Here is a 21,323-nt window from a genome sequence, read left to right as displayed (position 1 = left end):
GCCTCTGAGCTCCCAGCCAGGGAGGCTGCCCCTGGCCCCTCCCCTGCTCTTCCCCACAGCCATGCCACCGCCCAGGCAGTGCTCGGGGGGGGGGGGGGGGGGGCGGGGCTGCACAGTCCAGCAGGGCAGCGCGCCTAGCTCCATCCGGGCTGCTGCCCTGAGCGGCATGGTAAAGGTGCAGGGCTGTGAGCTTCTGCGGGGCAGTGTGTCTAGCTCCAGCGGGGCTGCAAGCTCCTGCTGCTCTGAGCGGCATGGTAAGGGGGCCAGGGCGTTGGATAAGGGGCAGGAGGTCCCGGGGGGCAGTCACGGGACAGAGAGCAGGGGGCGGTTGGATGGGGTGGAGGTTCTGGGGGGGGCGGTCAGGGGACGGGGGGGTTGGATAAGCGTGGAGTCTCGGGGGGTCTGTCCGGGGGCAGGGGTGTGGATAAGGGGCGGGGCGGCCAGTGAGGGTTGGGTAGGGGGTGGGGTTCCGGGGGGGTGGTTAGGGGCAGGGAGGGTCTCTGGAGGTCAGGGGACAAGGAGCGGGGGGGGGGGGGGGGGTTGGATGGGTTAGGGATTCTGAGGTGGGCAGTCAGGGGGTGGGAAGTGGGAGGGGGGCAGCCAGGCTGATTGGGGAGGCACAGCCCTCCCTACCCGGCCCTCCATACAATTTTGCAACCTCGATGTGGCCCTCGGGACAAAAAGGTTGCCCACCCCTGGGTTAGACATTAAGAAAAACTTTCTATGAGGATAGCTAATCTGTGGAACAGGTTGCCGCAGACCCACAGGCAAATGCGCTCTCAGCTTCCACAACCCATGGGAGGAACCGCTCTTTAATGTATTGACCATACTTGCTGCTTGGGGTTTAAGCCGTAGGCTCCTCCACCTCCCAGTACCACACCTCTGAGCCTTCAGCATGCCTTCCTCGCTGTGACCGCGCCGCAGTGAGTCTACTTGGACTGGACCCCTGGAGAAGGCTTCACACCCAAAAGAAGCAATGCAGCCCCCCCCCCCCCCCCCCCCGCGTCTCTGGACTGCATCGACTCCCAGCTGGTGCAAAACAGAAGGGCTTCTTCTACGTCTGAACCTAACACAGGAAGTTCTCAGGGGCCTTGAGCAAGAAATTCTCAGCACCGTCCTGCTGGGCTTGTCCCCACCCAGGTGGGCTCAGGCGGCTCCTTGTTCCCAGCCCAGAAGTGACTCCTCCTTCCTGTGGTCCCTCCTATATCCCCTCCAAGGCCTCGCCGCCATCCTGTCTTCTTTCCCAGGCAAACAGATCTCCAGGTGACTCTCTCTCTTCAGCTCTCTGTTCTCTCTGCTGCCCATAACTGGCTGGCTCCAAGTTGGGATGGGCCTTCAGGTCATCAGTTGCTAAGTTACAAAGTGTCTAGGCTATGGTCTGGGGTCCAGGCTGCTAGACTGGGTCACACCTGGTCCTCTGCAACAATAGACACCCCTCCTCCCACCTTGGTTAGACATGTAGCACATGGGGGAAACTGAGGCACACACAGTATACATACGCAACATTAGGAAAATATCCCACTTAGTCACATAGGTTACGTAGAGAGGATGTGGAATCCCCATCATTGGAGGTTTTTAAGAACAGGCTGGACAAACATCTGTCAGGGTGTGACAGATTTATGTTACCAAGCTGCCAGAGACCTTAGGTGATCAGTCTAAGGCAGCAGGATTTTTAGGGGTGGAGATGAAGAGAGCACACCAAGTAACTAAGTTTAAAGTTTTATTAAGAAAATAACAGCGGAGAGTGCTGCGTGTTTCCCACGTCACTCTGAGGAAGGAAGGAAGGAAACGTTAGTGCCTGAGCCCTAACCCATACTCTCACACGCACAACCCAAGTCTGGGTGTAATGTAAGAAGAAGGCGGGGGGAAGGGGGGACGGGAGTTCTTCCCTGGGCACAGGTTGTCCGGGGTCCGCTGTAAATCTCCAACTTGCTTCCGCTCTCGGGAGGGTTTTTACCCTAGGTGTTCCTGAGGGCTTTTGCTCTCTGCCCCAGTCTGAACCGGTTTTCTGTGGCTTCCTCAGCTTCCCCAAAACACTCCGGCTTCAGGGGATGGGAGACGGCTGTTCTCCCATTTGCTGACCTTCACAGTCTCCCTCGTTTTCGCAGCCCCTGCAGTTTCTGTTCTGTGAGTCTCCTTTCTTATGGCAGGGCAGGGTTGGAAGCTCGGCCCCCCTCTTTCTTGGCAGGTAGCAGAGAATCTGTTGTGTGCAGTGACCTTGGGCTGGAGTCAACCTCTTATCCAGGCCTAGCTGGAGTGTCAAGTTAACCCGTTCCCTTGTCTCTCTCTCCCTCCTTTGGCCTCCTGAAACCTGCAAAGGAACCTTCCATTCCCCACTCACTCACACCTTTAACCCTTCCCAGAATACTGCACCAGCGTTAGCAACATACAATACTGATCTGCCTTCCCAGGGGACTTGAGGGAGAGGGCCATTGGGGTGTGACAAGGGATGGTCTTGGTTTACTTGGTCTTGCCAGTGACCTCTTGAGGTCCCTTCTAGCCCAGCATTTCTATGGCTCTACAAATGGTGAACAGGCCATTAGAGGCACTTATAAACTAAATGCAGACACTTATTCCTGTCCAGCAGACTTCCTCCGCTGATGATAGCAACCGTGCTACCAGCTGTGAGTAGACCAGGCCATTTACCATGTTACAATCATGAAATTCTACAGAAAAAAAATAGGTCCCCCACCATATACACACAAGCAGTTACTGCTCACATATCTAGCATACCGTACAGAGTGTGCAAACAGCACTGCGCAGCGTAGAGCATTGAGTGCACACACTAAATGCTAGCAAATACTAAACTCTTACTAAAAGAGTTTTTATCCATTCACATTTTGGAAATTATTTTGTGCAAATAAAACATTATTACAGAAAACTATTACATCTAAAAGGTAAAACGTGGTTCAGTGAGCAGATAAATGAGGCCAGAAATCCCACTTGGGACACTCCAAGTGCCAGAGAAAAGCTGGGAGAGGTTGATTGGTTCTTGTAGGGAGACAGAGCAGAGCTCATCCATCTTCCTCTCTGGGGTCCCCTCAGGTTGTGGCACAGACTCCAACAGGCTCTGTTAAGCTGCAGAAGTTAAACACAGGCAACGTCTATTAAAGGGAACCTGCCATAATGGACGGTCACCCTAGTGGCTCCATGTTTAGTGGACAAAATCTCTAACCCCGCCGACAAAGCTTTTAGCTCCAGTGTCAGAGATCTGTGTTCCTGGAGCCTCAGGTGCTGGGCTCTGTCCCTCCTGCAGGTTCACTGGAGACTGTTCTCTGAAGCAGCTGGATTTATCATTACAAATCTCACCCAATGCTCTATCAGCAACCACAAAGAAACCCCTCTCACTAGAGTCTTTCACACCTAAATTCATCGCAGAGAAAACAAGGGGGATTTGGCTGCAAACCTGTGTGAATAAAAGGGAAATAAGAGATCCAGAACTCCCCTGTTCTGCTCCGTGGGGCTGGTTTGCTAGAGGGGACGGGCCAGTGAGACTCAGGGTCCAATGACTTGGACTAGGTGTCTCTCTCCAGAGGCCTCAGTGAGAACAGTGAACCCCCAGGCTAGAGCCCCCCTCACTTACCCTTGGCAGATCTGTCAGAGCCACTAGATCCTTGGTCACTTGCTGTGCAGAGGAGAAGAGAGAGAGTATATTAGCATCTCTCACAAGGCAGGGCTTCAGCGTAGTTAGTAGATACGGGGGACTCTTATCCAAAGGGAACAGTCATCACCTTACTCTTCCCTAGCAGTGAGGTGGTTGGTGCACAGATCAGTCTACAATGCAGCTGCCCTGGATTTCCACTATTCACATGCAAAAAACGTTACCATTGTACGAGGTCAGCACTGACTTGTGCTTTTCCTGTCTCTTCAGAATGGAAGCACTGAACACTCAACAGTCAAAGGCTAGCAAACTAAGAAATGCTGGGCTATGGATACTCAGGCCAAACAACCTCAACTCTGCCCCCTTCGGTCTGTGCCCAAATGGGTCCCTCAAGCAGACCACAGACTTCACCCTCACACCCTGCCAATCGACAGCAATTCCCGCCTTAATCAATGGCGCTGCACAGAACAGTGTGGATGGTATGAAGAGGAATGCTGATTTCGGTTGGTGCTGGGCACACAGACAAGGGTGAGTTTGGTTTGGCCTGGTGCTGTTCTACTTCCTGTTCCTATTCCCAGACCCACTGGGGCAGAGTTCGAGTTGCGTGGGAAGCATCATTCTACCTCGGCATATCCTGGTTTGCCAACCTTTGACTTCTGGGAATTCAACACTCTCATTCTGAAAGGACACAGGGAGCCCAGGGCAGGGTTGAGCACCTGCAACCTTAACTCCACGTTAGCAAAGTTCTTGCATGTGAATTTCCGTTGTTCTGGAGTAACGAGGAGGAGCGAAGGAGGCACGACTCAGGGCCAACTGTAGGAGGAAGGGGGATGCTCAGAGGAGGTTGTGTTGGCACTTCTCAACCCCCCTCAGGTACCCGCTGGAGACACCCCTGAGAGGGTAAAGAGAGAGCTGGACGGCTACACCCTAGCAGGGCCCGGCAGATCTACGCATTTTATACTGACTCTTGGTGCCAGGCATTAGATGGCCTCTGAGACAGTCCATCATTTATGTAAATATTTCCCATAGTTTTAGTTCCTAAAGCTAATTGCAGGAGACAACTGAGGAGGGGATTTGAACTCGTGGTCCTCGAGGTGACAGCTTGGTGCTGACCTGACGTCAATGGAAAGACGCCCATTGGCTTCAACAGGCTTTGGATCAGGCCCAGACTTCACAAGCACCAAACCAACTTTCAGGTAAGTCAAAAGAAGTGTAACATTAAAAGCAGGTCAGACACCTTCAGGGTCACACTCAGCCACACACAGCACAGCTCTAGGGGGATAATAATTCTGCCCAACACCACCGTATACATTCCTGACCATCGCCTTCTCTGCACTAGAAAAATTGGGACCCATCCCCGCAAGCAATGCAATTCCACCAGTGATAGCAAAGGTGGAGCAATTGAGGAGATGGGGTTCAGGTGTTTTTAACCACTGCATCATCTAGACTTCCTCTGAGCAAGGTTACAGAACATGTGTCTACAGCCACTCTACACTACTGAAGACGACCTCTGCTGGGAAAATAACAAAGCAGGGCAGATTATCCAACAAGTTCTTGGAATGTATTGGAGACATTTTTTCTTTCAGAAGGTGGAGAAAGCTACTAGGGGAGAGGCTGTTCTAGATTTAACTTTGACAAATAGGGAGGAACTGGTTGAGAATTTGAAAGTGGAAGGCAGCTTGGGTGAAAGTGATCATGAAATGACAGAATTCATGATTCTAAAGAATGGTAGGAGGGAAAACAACACAATAAAATAATGGATTTCAAGAAGACAGACTTTAGCAAACTCAGGGAGTTGCTAGGTAAGATCCCATGGGAAGCAAGTCTAAGGGGAAAAACAGTTCAGAAGAGTTGGAAAGTTCTCAAAGAGACATTATCAAGCACACAGATGCAAACTATCCCACTGCACAGGAAAGCAATGAAGGATGGCAAGAGACCACACTGGCTTAAACCAGGAGATCTTCAATGATCTAAAAATCAAAAGAGAGTCCTACACAAAGTGGAAACTAGGTCAAATTACAAAGGATAACTGTAAACAAATAATGCAAGTATGTAGGGGCAAAATCAGAAAGGTCAAGGTACAAAACGAGATCAAACTAGCTAGAGACATAAAGGGTAACAACAAAACATTCTACAAATACATTAGCAGCAAGAGGAAGACCAAGGATAGGGTAGGCCCATTAGTCAATGAGGAAAGAAAGACAATAACAGAACATGGGAGGAGAGGTTGATACGCTGGAGGGTAGGGATAGGATACAGAGGGACCTAGACAAATTAGAGGATTGGGCCAAAAGAAATATGATGAGGTTCAACAAGGACAAGTGCAGAGTCCTGCACTTAGGAAGGAAGAATCCCATGCACTGCTACAGACTAGGGACCGAATGGCTGGGCAGCAGTTCTGCAGAAAAGGACCTAGGGGTTACAGTGGACGAAAAGCCGAATATGAGTCAACAGTGTGCAATATGAGTCAACAGTGTGCCCTTGTTTCCAAGAAGGCTAATGGCATCTTGGGTTGTATCAGTAGGGGCATTTCCCGCAGACCGAGGGACGTGATCATTCCCTTCTATTCGGCACTGGTGAGGCCACATTTAGAGTACTGTGTCCAGTTTTGGGCCCCACACTACAAGAAGGATGTAGATAAATTGGAAAGAGTCCAGCGGAGGGCAACAAAAATGATTAGGGGGCTGGAGCACATGACTTATGAGGAGAGGCTGAGGGAACTGGGATTGTTTAGCCTGCAGAAGAGAAGAATGAGGGGGGATTTGATAGCTGCTTTCAACTACCTGAAAGGGGGTTCCAAAGAGGATGGATCTACACGGTTCTCAGTGGTAGAAGATGACAGAACAAGGAGTAATGGTCTCAAGTTGCAGAGGGGGAGGTTTAGGTTGGATATTAGGAACAACTTTTTCACTAGGAGGGTGGTGAAGAACTGGAATGGGTTACCTAGGGAGGTGGTGGAATCTCCTTCCTTAGAGGTTTTTAAGGTCAGGCTTCACAAAGCCCTGGCTGGGATGATTTAGTTGGGGTTGGTCCTGCTTTGAGCAGGGGGTTGGACTAGATGACCTCCTGAGGTCCCTTCCAACCCTGAGATTCTATGACTCTATGTGAAAATGGGGAAAGAGCTAAATGACTTTTTTGTTTCAATTTTCACCATAAGGTTTTATAGCGATTGGACGTCGAGCATAGTGAACACCAGTGAAATTGAGGTAGAATCTGAGGCTAATGTAGGGAAAGAACAAGTTTAAAATGATTTAGACAAGTTAGATATCTTCAAGTCACCAAGGCCTGATGAAAGGCATCCTAGAATACTCAAGGAACTGACAGAGCAGATATCTGAACCAATATCTTTGAAAAGTCATGGAAGATGGCAGAGAGGACTGGAAGAGGGGAAACATAGTGCCAATCTATAAAAAGGGGATTAGGCACAACCTGAAGAATTACAGACCAGTCAGTTTAACTTCAGTACCCAAAAAGATAATGGGGCAAATAATGAAGCAATCAATTTGCAAACACCTAGAAGATAATAAGGTGACAGTAACAGTCAGCCTGGATTTGTCAAGAACAAATTGTGTAAAACCAACCTGATAGCTTTCTTTGATAGGGTAACAAGCCTTGTGTATGGGAGGAAATGGTAGATGTGGTATAACTTGATTTTAGTAAGGCTTTTGATAATGTCTCATAGGACCTTCTCATTAACAAACTAGGGAAATATAGCCTAGATGGTGCTACTATAAAGTGGGTGCAGAACTGGTTGGAAAACTGTTCCCAGAGAATAGTTATCAATAGTTCACAGTCATGTTGGAAGGGCATGACAAGTGGGGTCCCTCAGGCCTGGTCTACACTAGGAGGTTATGTTGTATTTAGCAGCGTTAACTCGAATTAACCCTGCACCCGTCCACACAACAAAGCTATTTATTTCGACATAGAGGTCTCTTTAAATCGATTTCTGTACTCCTCTCCGACGAGGGGAGTAGCGCTAAATTCGACATGGCCATGTCCAATTAGGGTAGGTGTGTATGTAATTCGACGCTAATAGCTCTGGGAGCTATCCCACAGTGCACCACTCTGTTGACGCTCTGGACAGCAGTCCGAGCTCGGATGCTCTGACCAGCCACACAGGAAAAGCCCCAGGAAAATCTGAATTCCTTTTCCTGTCTGGCCAGTTTGAATCTCATTTCCTGTTTGGACATCGTGGCGAGCTCAGCAGCACTGGCAACGATGCAGAGCTCTCCAGCAGAGGTGACCATGCAATCGCAGAATAGAAAGAAGGCCCCAGCATGGACTGATCGGGAAGTCTTGGATCTGATCGCTGTGTGGGGCGATGAGTCCATGCTTTCGGAGCTGCGATCAAAAAAAACGGAATGCCAAGATCTACGAGAAGATCTCCAAAGCCATGACGGAGAGAGGATATAGCCGGGATGCAACACAGTGCCGCGTGAAAATTAAGGAGCTGAGACAAGGGTACCAGAAGACCAAAGAGTCAAATGGACACTCTGGATCCCAGCCCCACACATGCCGTTTCTACGAGGCACTGCATTCCATTCTAGGTGTGGCCGCCACCACTACCACACCACTGTCCGTGGACTCTGACGATGGGGTATTGTCGACGGCCGCTTCCTCGGAGATGTTCGCGGACGGGGAAGATGAGGAAGGAGATGTGGAGGACGAGGCAGTCGACAGCGCTTTCAATGCTGATTTCCCCAACAGCCAGGGGAAATCACCCTCACGGAGATCCCCTACCAACCCTCCCAAGGTGGTAACCCAGACCGTGAATCAGGGGAAACATCAGTAGGTAAGTGTTTTAAACATTTATTTTGAACAGAATAGGAATGGTATCTTAACAATGGGTTTTTCATGATTAGTTTGCCCTAGGCGCTTTAGTTTCTAGTCCTTGCCAGTGCAGCTACTGGAAAATTCTGTCAATATGTCCGGGGATAGAGCAGAAATCCTCCTGGGACATCTTCACGAAGGTCTCCTGGAGGTATTGTGAAAGCCTTTGCATCAGGTTCCTGGGGAGAGCGGCCTTATTGCGTCCTCCATGGTAGGAAACTTTTCCGCGCCAGGCTAGCAGCAAGTACTCCGGGATCATTGCCTCGCAAAGCATGGTGGCATACGGCCCTGGTGCTTGCTGGCATTCACGCAGCATGCGGTCTTTCTCTGTCTCCGAAATCGTCATCAGAGTGATATCACTCATGGTGACCTGCTTTGAATTAGGGGAATGTTAGTATTGGGACTGATTGTCTGTTCCTTTACATAACTGTAACCGGCGGTTTACAGCCATGCGGTGGAGGCGTGACAGGGGCAGCATGGAGGGATCTTTCCCAGGGACAGCCGCGAGGGGGTTGGGACAGGGGCAGAGTTCATGCTGGCCGGATTGCCGGCAGCAGGAACTGGCCAATGCTAGGAGCATTGCTTGGAACGTGAAAGGAGGGCACTGCTATAAATTAAGCTTTAAGCAGCCAAAAGTCTACGGCTTACCATGTCCACCTGCTAGCCGAATTCCGTTGTCCGGCCCCGCTTGTGTGATCTGTACAGCAAGACCCCAGGCACTCAATGGGAAGGCCGAAAATTCGACCTTGTACTGAGTGCGCATGTGATAGGTGCTGTGCATGGTCTTGCTCACAGAGAAAGACTATATTCATTGTTCGCAAAATTGTATCTTTCTGATGAATTCACTCCCTTTTTCCCATCCCACAGCTGCGAGTGTCTCCCGACCTACCCCAGCATCCCCCTCCCAGAGGCTGGCGCAGATCAGGCGACGAAAGAGAAGGACACGGGACGAGATGTTCTCAGAACTTATGGGCTGCTCCCAAGCCGAGGCGGCACAGCAGACCCAATGGAGGGAGAACATGTTGCAATACCAGCGATCACACAGCGAATGGGAGGACAGGTGGCGGCAGGAAGACCAGCAGGCAACTCAAACGCTGCTTGGACTAATGAGGGAGCAAACGCTCCGGCACCTTGTAGATGTTCTGCAGGACAAGAGGACAGAGCCCCGCTGCATTCTCTCTCTAACCGCCCTCCCCCGCCACAAAGTCCCATCCCCCCCTCACCCAAAGTCCCAAGAAGGAGGGGCGGCAGGGGCCGTGAAAACAGTCACTCCACCCCTGCAGACTGCTCAAGTAACAGAAAGCTCTCATTCCCAAAGATTTTATAAGTCCTTTCCTTCGCTCCAAGCACCTCACCCAAGCCCCGTCCCAGTTTCATCCCCTAACTGTGTAGTTCTTAATAAAAAATACGTTTCTGTTAATTACTGTTTCCATCATGTTCTTTTAGAGGAGAGTATCAGAGGGGTAGCCGTGTTAGTCTGAATCTGTAAAAAGCAACAGAGGGTCCTGTGGCACCTTTAAGTCAGTATGGAGATAACTCCAAGATAAGACTTGGAGTCTTCAGGACCAGACTCCAAAGAGAAACTGCTGAGCTCCAGTTCATTTGCAAATTTGACACCATCAGATCAGGATGAAACAAAGACTGTGAATGGCTATCCAACTACAAAAGCAGTTTCTCCTCCCTTGGTGTTCACACCTCAACTGCTAGCAGAGCACCTCACCCTCCCTGATGGAACTAACCTCGTTATCTCCATACTGATTTATACCTGCCTCTGGAGATTTCCATTACTTGCATCTGAAGAAGTGAGGTTCTTACCCACGAAAGCTTATGCTCCCAATACTTCTGTTAGTCTTAAAGGTGCCACAGGACCCTCTGTTGCTTTTTAGAGGAGAGTGTGTTTGAAGGGAGGGAAGGGAGTTGGTAATTGGAGAGGACAGTCACCTTTACCAGGGTACAGACACGGGGGCAGGTTCAGCGGAAGGTCACACACACATTGCAGTCACTAGGCACCCTGGTCAGGCTGGGAGGTGGTTTTCATGTTCTGTGTGGGGGGGGGCTATGTGAGTGTGTGGCGGGGGAGGGTGGTTACAGATCTTATGCAGCGGTCCTTAGCCTGGATGACAGAGCCACGCAGCAGGGGATCTGTAACTCCCCCTCCCCCCCCCGCCACAAAGTCAGATAGCCCCCACACACAGAGTCCCGAAAAGGAGGGGTGGCAGGCTCCGTTGAAACAACCAGTCCACCACTGCGGACCGCTCTAGGAGCAGGAGCCTGTCATTCCTCGAGTTTAGAAGCGTCCTTTCCATCACTACACCCACTCCCCACCAATCTGCGTCCCAGTTTCAACACTTTACCACGAAATCCTTAATAAAGAAAACAGTGTTAATGAACAAAGTTTAATTTATTTTATTTTTAAAGGTGTGTTGGAAGGGGCGAGACGGGGTGAACAAGGTATGTAACTGGAGAGGATAGTCAACATTAAGTGGGTAAAGAAACGGGGGCAGGTGCAGCTTCTGTTTAAACAAACTTAATAGTCACAGGTTACCCTGCTCACTGTGGAACCTAGCTTTCAAAGCTTCCCGGATGCACAGCGCGTCCCGCTGGGCTCTTCTAATCGCCCGGCTGTCTGGCTGGGCATAATCAGCAGCCAGGCGATTTGCCTCAACCTCCCACCCCGCCATAAACGTCTCCCCCTTGCTCTCACAGAGATTGTGGAGCACACAGCAAGCTGCAATAACAATGGAGATACTGGTTTCGCTGAGATCAGAGCGAGTCAGTACGCTTCTCCATCTCCCCTTGAGACGTCCAAAAGCACACTCCACCACCATTCTGCACTTGCTCAGCCGGTAGTTGAAGAGTTCTCTTTCACTGTCCAGGGCACCTGTATAGGGCTTCATGAGCCAGGGCATTAGCGGGTAGGCTGGGTCCCCGAGGGTCACTATAGGCATCTCCACATCCCCAACAGTTATTTTGTGGTCAGGGAAGTAAATACCTTCCTGCAGCCATCTAAACAGACCAGAGTTCTTGAAAACGCGAGCATCATGAACCTTGCCCGGCCATCCGACATTGATGTTGGTAAAACGTCCCCTATGGTCCACCAGTGCTTGCAGCACCATTGAAAAGTAGCCCTTTCGGTTAATGTACTGGCTGGCCTGGTGGGCCGGTCCCAGGATAGGGATGTGAGTTCCATCTATAGCCCCACCGCAGTTTGGGAATCCCATCGCAGCGAAGCCATCAATGATGACCTGAACGTTTCCCAGGGTCACTACCTTTGAAAGCAGTAGCTCAACGATTGCGTTGGCTACTTGCATCACAGCAACCCCCACGGTAGATTTACCCACTCCAAATTGATTCGCGACTGACCGGTAGCTGTCTGGCGTTGCAAGCTTCCAGAGGGCTATGGCCACTCACTTCTGGACAGTCAGGGCTGCTCGCATCCGTGTGTCCTTACGCTTCAGGGCAGGGGACAGCAACTCACAAAGTTCCAGGAAAGTTCCCTTACGCATCCGAAAGTTTCGCAGCCACTGTGATTCATCCCAGACCTGCAGCACTATGCGGTCCCACCAGTCTGTGCTTGTTTCCCGGGCCCAGAATCGCCGTTCCACACCATCAACATGACCCATTGCCACCATGATGTCCACGGCGCGGGGTCCCATGCTTTGCGAGAGGTCTGTGCCCCTCTCAGACTTAATGTCCTCACTGCGCTGCCGTAGCCTCCTTGCCCGATTTCTCAGCATCTGCCTTTGAAAAAGGTGGATGATAAGGTGCGAGGTGTTGACAACGGCCATAACTGTAGCGATGATCGCAGCGGGCTCCATGCTCGCAGTACTGTGGCGTCCGCGCTATCAATCACCAGAAAAGTGCGCGAACTGATCGCCCGCCGGCGCTTTCAGGGAGGGAGGGCGGGAGTGAGGGTTGAATGACGACAGTTACTCAAAACCACCCTTGACACATTTTTTGCCCCAGCAGGCATTGGGGGCTCGACCCAGAATTCCAATGGGCAGCGGGGACTACAGGAACTGCGGGATAGCTGCCCACAGTGCACCGCTTCCAATGTCGACGCTTGCCCTGTTAGTGTGGACTCACAAAGTCGAATTACTGTCCTTAGTGTGGCTTTGACTTTGTAATATCGGTTCCACAAATTCGCTTTAAGTAAAATCAAACTACTCTCGTAGTGTAGACATACCCTCAGGGATCAGTTCTGGGTCTGGTTCTGTTCAATGGCTTCATCAAGGGTTTAGATAATGGCATAGAGAGTACACTTATTAAGATTGTGGCGATACTAAGCAGGAAGGGGTTGCAAATGCTTTGGAGGACAGGATTAAAATTCAAAATGATCTGAACAAACTGGATAAACAGTCTGAAGTAAATAGGATGAAATTCAATATGGACAAATGTAAATTACCCCACTTAGGAAGAAACCATCAATTGCACACATAAAAATTGGGAAATGACGCCTAGGAAGAAGTACCACAGAAAGGAATCTGGGGTCATAGTGGATCACAAGCTAAATATGAGTCAACCGTGTAACACGGTTGCAAAAAAAGGCAACATCATTCTGGGATGATTAGCCCGAGTGTTGTAAGCAAGACACAAGGAGTAATTCTTCCTCTCTACTCTGTGCTGATTAGGCCTGAACTGGAGCATTGTGCCCAGGAAGGATGTGGACACATTGGAGAAAATCCACGGGAGAGCAATACGAATGATTCAAGATCTAGAAAACATGACCTATGAGGAAAGATCGAAAGAATTGGGTTTGTTTAGTCACAGAAGAGAAGACAGAGAGGGGACATGATAACAGTTTGCAAGTACATAAAAGGTTGTTACAAGGAGGAGGGGAAAAATTGTATTCATCAACTTCTGAGGACAGGACAAGAAGCAATGGGCTTAAATTGCAACAAGGGAGGTTTAGGTTGGACATTAGGGAAAAAAATCTTGTCAGGATGGTTAAGCACTGGAATAAATTGCCTAGAGAGGTTGTGGAATCTCTCTCATTGGAGGTTTTAAGAACAGGTTCGTCAGGGATGGTCTATATCAGAGGTCTTAAAACATGCGGCCTGTGGGGTTAGTTCCTGCAGCCTGCAAAGCTCCCCGTGGCCCACTCCCCACCCCCTCCAGGCTGGGGGTGGGCAAACTATAGCCCCCGTGGCGCCGCAAGCCCTGCGCCGCTCCCTGAAGCGGCCGGCACCACGTCCCTGTGGCGGCGGGGAGTGGGGGTGGGGGCAGAGGGCTCTGTGCGTTGCCCTCCCTTCCAGGCACCGCCCCTCCGCAGCGCCCATTGGCCGGGAACGGGGAACCGTGGCCAATGGGAGCTTCGGGGCAGGTATCTGGAGGAGCAGCAAGGCCAGTGCACGGAGCCCTGTGGCCCCTTCCCCAGGGGCCGCAGGCATGTGGTTCCGGCTGCTTCCCGGAGTGGCGCTGGGCCAGGGCAGGCAGGCAGGGAGCCTGTCCTGGCCCCGGAGCTGCTCTAGGTAAGTGGCGCTGGGCCGGAGCCCACACCCCAACCCTCCTGCACCCCAACTCCCTTCCCTGAGCCCCCTGCCGCACCCTGCACCCATCCTGCACCCCAACTCCCTGCCCTGAGCCCTGGCCACACCCCGCACCCCTCCTGCACCCCCTGGGAGCAGGGAGGGGGTGGAGTTAGGGTGGGGAATTCAAGGAAAGGGGTTGGAATGGGGGCAGGGAAGGGGTGGGAAAGGCAGGGAAGGGGCGGGGCCTAATAGAAGGGGCAGAGTTGGGGCAGGGCTGGGGGCAACAGGGGAGGGGTGTCAGTGATGTGGCCCTCGAGCCAATGCATTAGTCCTCATGTGGCCCTCGTGGCCATTTGAGTTTGAGATCCCTGGTCTAGATAATATCTAGTCCTGCCTTGAGTGCAGGGGACTGGACTAGATGTCCTCTCGAGGTCCCTTCCAGTTCTAGGATTCTATGGTACTAGAGCAATAGTTGGAGATTTCCCGAAAAGCCTCATTGTAGACAAGGTCTATGAGTGGGAGCGAGGATCTCCTGTCAGTGGCTCCAGGCTAAAATCCACAAGCAAATACTGATGGCTGTTCAGAGATGGTCACTTGAAAAGAGGCGATGGGTCTCTTGTCACTTACCCTGAGCTACAGCGTAGCCGTCTCCCGTCCTCCCTGCAGAGAGAAGGCAAATTTCAGTGAATGCAGCTCCCGAGATAGGAACCGACTCCGATCTGTGCCCACAGCTCAGAAACAGGGCCCCTGGCGCCAGTAATGGACTCAAGGTCCCAGGCGCTCACGATCGGCAGGAGAGAAAGACACGACACAGTTTCCAAAGATCTCAGTCCACTGGCTGCTGGGCTCGCTGGAAAACCAAGCCTCATATAAACTGTAACCCGCACCAAGGTTCTGGGTCTGGCCCTCCAGCAGCTCCCATCGGGGTCATTAGCTCAGTCCCGCAGTGGGACAGTCACACAGTACTGACACTGGCTCCTGTATTGCTGTTGGCCTTAGGTAGGTGTGCAGGGCCCGGCAAGTCCAGGAAATGCCCCCAACCCAGCCACTTTACCTGGGCATTGCTTTTTCCAGAAGAATACTCCGATTATAACACCAATCAGGACAGCTGCAGTGATAACTCCAGCCACAATGGGAATCAAACTATTATTTGGTTCTGAAATGGAATGGAGAGAATGAGCAATGGGGAAAAATCCCCCACTAAAACCCCCCTTTCATCCCAGTGCAGGGATCAGTCAGTCAGCTCCCCAGATAAGGGCTGAATCCTGCAACCATCCACCCCTTCCAATGCAGCCACCATGTACCTACCAGGCATTATACCCCACCACAGAAAGTCCTGGACACTAGACCCAGCCTCTACCACTTCAATTCATAATAAATATTTAGCACTTAAAATAGAAGACTTTTATAACATTAATCAATCTTCATAAACCTAATTATGGGAGAGAATGAATGTCAGTATCGTCCCTAAACAGGAAAGGGGGAGACTTGCTGAAGATCACACAGAGTCAGTGAAAGAGCCAGGAATAGACCCCAGGAATCCTGACTTCCAGCCCCTCCTCCCCTAACCCACCTGCCCCCACTCCCCTTCCAGGAGTCCTGGCTCCCAGCCCCTAACTCCCCCTTGACCACCCTGACTTTCATGACTAATGGAACACAGTCCCATTGTGTGATTCTGGTGACAAACTGGAAACTGACCTCAAAGCTCTGGATTTCCCTGCCATGAATATAGTTAGTTACAATGCGTGTTTTTTGAGGGGGCAGGAAGTGAAGAGGGGACGATAGAGATATTTTAATACTGTTCTTGGTTTATATGAACCTGTTAAACCCCAAGTTCTGTATACACTTTAAGTTTCATTAATCAGCTTCTCCTGTTGTCTGAAAGATCCACATAATAATACAGCAAAAAGAAAAATATTTCTAAGAGAATAAGGAAATGTGGTTTATGACACAAAAATTGGCAGGGACGTAGTAGCAGGATTATGATGTGAAACCATCTGTTGACTAGATTTCCAGTGCAGGCTGCCCTTTTAGAAATTGTTTGCACTTCCAAATGCTGCATTTTTCCACTTCCCAATTAACCAAGCAAAAAGATGGGTAATAAATTCTCTCTCGACTTCCTTGTGCTAGGGGCATAGGAGACTCTCCCCCGATGCAGGGTTCTAATCTGCCTCCTCGCTCCATTCCAAGGCCAGACCCTCTCTTCCAGCATCACTGCGCACAGAAACAAGCTGCTCCCAACATTAAATCTCTACCTCTGGCCACATGGGCCCATAGAGTCGTGTTTCTGAGAACCTGCTGAATCCTAGGACTAGAAGGGACCTCGAGAGCTTATCTAGTCCCGTCCCCTGCACTCATGGCAGGACCACGAGTGCATGAAGTTGAGAACGGGCTGGAAGCTGAAGCAAGACCAACTCTGTCTGGAAATAAGGGGCAGATTTGAGCTTCTCCTGGGATGTGATAAATTCTCCATCCCTTGGAGACTACATCTGGAATGGAAATCTCTTTCTGAAGGATCAGCGCTAGTTTGCCCACAGATGACCAGACTGTGATTCCCCCCTGCCCTGGACTAGGCAGGAGCTCAGATCAGATGATTAGAATGGTCCCTTCAGGCCTTAATGTCTCGTTGTTAATCTTCTCCCTTCAGAGACACTGTATTGCTGAGATGTATCCAACAGCCCCAGAGGCAGCAAACTGGAGAGCAAGACATGAGCCCCAGGCACTGTGGGTCCCAACTCTAGCACAAGAACTTGACTGCAGGGGGACAGAGCCAAAGAGGACAGGGCCTCACAGACCCTGAGAAAGTCCAGCTTCAGCCTATAAATCCAAATGAGAATTTTTCAGGGGTTGAGTTTAATGGATTCCCCCTCTCCCACTAGGAAAACAGGCAAACACACAAACTCCTTACCCCAGGAGACAGAGAGTGGCTCTAACAGGCTTTCATGCTCCACTTGACATGAATAATGGGCTTTGATCTTGGGATCAATCTCCATTGTCACCCAGGTCTGGTAGGTCCCATCCCCATTGGGTAGGATGCCTTCAGAGTAGGTCTCCTGCTGTCTGCTCTCCCCATTTTTCAGCCAGGTCATGGTGATGTCCCGGGGGTAGAATCCACTGACCTTACAGGAGAGGGTGGTGAGGCCATCACGAGATGACCTGTCGCTCACTCTAGCTGTTGGGCACACTGGGAAAAAGAAGAAACTCAAGTGAGGTGTTTTCAAGCTCTAATCCAGGCAGCATTTTCTAGAGCTTTGCAGCATGAAATTCTGAGACCCGAGCAGTGGGAGAGGATGAGAATCCATGAGACAGAATCCCTCTGATGAGAGAGAACCATCATGTTAGAGGATTTCTGTGCCGAATTCACAGTATCAGCAATGGTGAATCCTGAATCCAGGTCCCTGACCTGGCCTCTGCTCCAAACCACAGAGACACAAATACTTTGACAGGCTTCACTAAACTCCAGATACAGGTGTCAATCACACACTAGGTTTGTACCCATCTCCTCTCAGTCCCTGGATTTGAAAGAGAGGAGAATCTTGCCCTGGCCAGGGAACAAAAACTGGACTGAATAAACTGACCAATTAGAGATGGAAAGGGCCCATTAAACAAAAAGTGACACACAGTGCTAAATTGCCCCTCAAACGAGCTAATATGAATTGGCTAATTTCTTGTAGGTTGTTACCAAATCTATTTACCCCAGTATTATGGATTTCAAAAGGAATTATGCTAATGTTGAAAAATCAGTTTCCCAGCCCCCTGGCACTGAAATACACATTACAATGCTGTGTATGGATTTTTCTTGTTGGCATTTGTAAAGATGGCAAAGGACAAGATAATGTTCTGCTGAGGTTTGTGAGGGAAATAAGCAACTAGTATAATTGTTGCAAAAAACTGGGTAGAAATTTCAAGTAACCTTGAACAGCAAGTGCAAACTGTTTGGGAAGGGAGAGATCAGGGTGTGTAATGATGCTAACTAATCTGGGAAATGTGTGTATATGGTAACAGACAAGGTACATAAACGGGTAATAGTGAGTTAACATTTTGAAGCAGACTGTCCTCCTGAGTTGGAGTGTTAAAGCATTTAACCTCTTCCCTTCTATGTTTGTGATTAATCTTTAACTAAAAAGCTGGTAATAAATTTGAGTGTGATTATCTGGTGTCTTATTGATAAAAGAATCGAAAAGTAAGTATGAAAGTGTTGCAGCAAAGGTAGGTCTTGAGGGGGAAAACTTTAAGGACAAGGGGAGCCTTCTTCCAGGTTAGTATGGGGAGGGCAATTCCACATGTAGGGAATGGCATGGAAGGAAGCACATAAATGACTGTAGGAGAAGTTTGGCAACAAGGACAAAGCTACCATCATTGATGGAACACGGGCTGGGGGCAACACAAGAAATATGATGGTACAGACAGTGAATGGGGAAGAATTACATGGTGAATGAAGCTGGTGTCCATAGAAGTGGCACTTCCATAATTAAGCAGAGTGCTCTAACATGCACAAGTACAGATTGCCTTGATAACGGCTGTGTCACATCAGAGGAAGAGGTAGAATTTGTGATGTGAAGTTGCGCTCATTTGGTCAAGTGGCTCTGGAGATGCAGCTTCTCTACAGTGAACTGCTTTTAACATTTTCAATTTCTTATCTTTTTTTCCAGCAGAACTGATGGGGAAGGGGTTGTTTCCCCACCTATCCCTGGTGCAAGGTTCGCTGAATATCCCCCTACCCACCTGCTCCAGTTTGGAACTGGGGCTGGGGAATGGAGATGTAGCCAGTAGTGTCCCCCTAGGTGGGGCTTGTCCCTCACCTTACCTTTCCTCTGTAGAGTCTCCTTCCCGTACTCTAGAGCACTCCTTAGCCAGGAAATACAATTCCCCTCCACGTAGCGTTTCCACTGCTGGTTGTCATTTACTTCAGCCTCCCATCTCCTCTTGGTGATCTGAGCCCCAATATCTGCTGCTACCCAAGTCATGGTCTCCTTATCGAAGGTAAGAAAGTCTCGTCTGTCATATGAATCCTGGTAAAACCCCTGAATGCTGTTGTCTTCCCGGAGATCACAGCCGTATATCGTCTGGATGATGTGAAACCCTGAAACACAGCTGAGGGTCAGAAGCAGTCTCTCTCTGAAAATCTCACCAAGAGCCCACTGCAGGTAGCCCAGTGGTTCTTCTTCTTGCTACTGGGCCCTCCCTCCCCTGAGAAATGGGGTTCCCACTTATGCTGTTGGGTCCTACACCCTCCCAGCTCCTTTCAGGGGGGAACCCAAACCCACAGGGGGCACCCTCTCCATCTGTTGGGTCTTGTACACTAAAGAGCCCCCACTGCAGAGAGCTCACAACCTTCAAGGAATACCTCACTGCTGCTTGTTCTTGTATGTTCCCTGCAGGAGGAGCAGGGTGGCACAATCCCAAAGGGAGTACTCCGGATATTGCAGGGATCTATCCCCTCCAGCTCTCTTCTGCTCTCTGAGGATCCCCCCAGTTCTCGTAGTCAGGGTCAATCTGGAGAAGAGAGGGAGTTCAGGGTGTCTGTACCCAACTCTCTTCTGCTCTGGTTGTTAATTTTGCAGGGTCCTCAGGATCACTTGGTCCCCCACCTCCGTCATTGACAGTACCCCCATTCCCCTGTGAGGAGGAGGTACAGGTCTGTCCCCCACACTAACCTCTGCTCTGGTTTAATGACCTCACAGAATGCCCAGAGTCACTCTGTTTCCCTGCCCCATCTTCTCTGTGCCCCCAACTCAGTCTAGGAATGGCAAAGAACCAACTTCATATGCTTGGCCTCTTTTTCACATGGCCACTGTCTCAAGGTGATTCCCTGTGAAGATCAGGCCACTGACGGCCCTTAGTTCAGCTAGCCACCATTTTCCTACAGCCAGGCTAATCTTCACAACAACGGCCCCCATCTCGCACACAACCAAGAGCAGACTCAGTTAATGGAGCCACCCCTGGGCTGATAGGAGGCAGGGAGGGAGACTGGGGGGGAGGGAAGGGGGATGGGGACAGGAAGGAGAATTTAGGGGAGCGGGAGAGAGGCTGTGGTGAACAGAGAACAGTGTGGGGATCACGAGGAAGACTGAAACGTGGGGAAAGGATCAGACCCCTAGCTTGGCAAACTGGGTAGAATGTTGGGGCACAAAAATAACTCACACAGGGTCCCAAATATTTTCACCCCTCCCTCACCCTGCATTAGATACATCGAGGTAAATGCCAAGATTTTCAGCAATGACTAGTGATTTTGGGTGCCTAACTGAGACCCTTTAAAGGGGCCTGATCAGAAAGTGGGAGCACCCGGCCTCTGAACATCAGACACCCAAAAATCACTAATCACTTGTGGAAAACATTAAAAGTAACAACAGCTACAGAAAGGTTAGTAACCATTTTTTCTTCTTCAACTGTTTGCACAAGTCCCTTCCACGTTCGGGGACTCCCAAACAATACCGTAAGAGGTGGGCTCGGAGTTCATGGACACATGGATTACAATACTGCCCAACCAAAACCAGTGGCATCTCTCACTGAGTGGGTAATGGCGTAATTGGAAGAAAAAGTACGTATTGACGCCCAGGTCGCTGCTCTGCAAATGTCCTGGATCAGGCCTGGGCCATGAACGCCACTGAGGAAGCTTGTGCTCTCACAGAATGGGCCGCAAGGAAGGCAGGTGGTGGGACACCTGCCTGCCCGTAGCACATGTGAAATGCACAATGTAATCCACAATGAAATTCTCTGAGCCAAAAGGGGTAGGGTTTTCATCCTATCAGAGCGGTGTGGATTTATGGATCAGCTTAGGACACCTGCCTAACATCCAGAGGGTGGAGATGTCATTCCTCCCTATTCTTCTGCGGCTTGAGGAAGGGAATGGGCAGGAAAATACCCTGATTACTATGAAACTCCAAGATTACCTTTGGGAGGAACACGGGGTGGGGGCAACGTTGTACCTTGTCGCAGTAGCGTAGCCGGGTTGGGGGGGAGCAGGGGGAGCGGCCGCTCCCCCACTGAGCAGAAGCTGCGCCTTTTTTGTGCTCCGACGCCTTTTGCTCCTGCGCTGCTGCCGGAGTGGAGCATTTTTTTTTGCTCCCAGCGCCTTTTTTTCTCCCGACACTTTTTGCTCCCGGTGCCTTTTTTTAGCTCCGCTCCCCGTGCTCTTAACCTGGCTACGCCACTGCCTTGTCGTTAAAGAACACTGTATATGGAGGTTTTGACATAAGAGCTCTAATCTCCGAGCCCCTCCTGACTGAGGTAATTGCTACCAGAAAGGCGACCTTCTAGGAAAGGTCCAACAGAGGGCACAATGCTAGAGGCTCAAAGGGAGGCCCCGTGAGCTCTGACATGACCAGGTTTAAGTCTCTCAGGGGGATGTTGTCAAGGCTGATTCCCCACTCTGGCATTTCGAGTGCAGAAGGTGGGAGCCTGCAAGGACTCGAAAAATT

At 50.4% G+C, this 21,323-nt stretch overlaps 1 protein-coding gene across 5 annotated transcripts in view; it reads right to left on the bottom strand.

Annotated features, from left to right (window-relative positions):
• Positions 1-1,707: 1,707 nt before the first annotated feature.
• LOC135978625 (class I histocompatibility antigen, F10 alpha chain-like) overlaps positions 1,708-21,323 on the bottom strand; it is a 38,673-nt gene continuing 19,057 nt past the window's right edge. For 2 of the 5 annotated variants that reach the window (XM_065579505.1, XM_065579501.1), the window contains exons 3-8: positions 18,710-18,985; positions 16,811-17,086; positions 14,957-15,058; positions 14,530-14,562; positions 3,584-3,625; positions 1,708-3,078 (exon numbers count right to left, since the gene is read on the bottom strand). In XM_065579505.1, coding sequence (XP_065435577.1) covers positions 3,074-3,078; positions 3,584-3,625; positions 14,530-14,562; positions 14,957-15,058; positions 16,811-17,086; positions 18,710-18,985 — 734 coding nt within the window. In that variant the 3' untranslated portion in view covers positions 1,708-3,073. The other 3 variants (XM_065579503.1, XM_065579502.1, XM_065579504.1) reach the window with 3 other exon arrangements.

Source organism: Chrysemys picta, unplaced genomic scaffold (assembly GCF_011386835.1).
Source record: "Chrysemys picta bellii isolate R12L10 unplaced genomic scaffold, ASM1138683v2 scaf346, whole genome shotgun sequence".
NCBI lineage: Eukaryota > Metazoa > Chordata > Testudines > Emydidae > Chrysemys > Chrysemys picta.
This window is presented reverse-complemented; position numbering and strand designations above follow the sequence as displayed.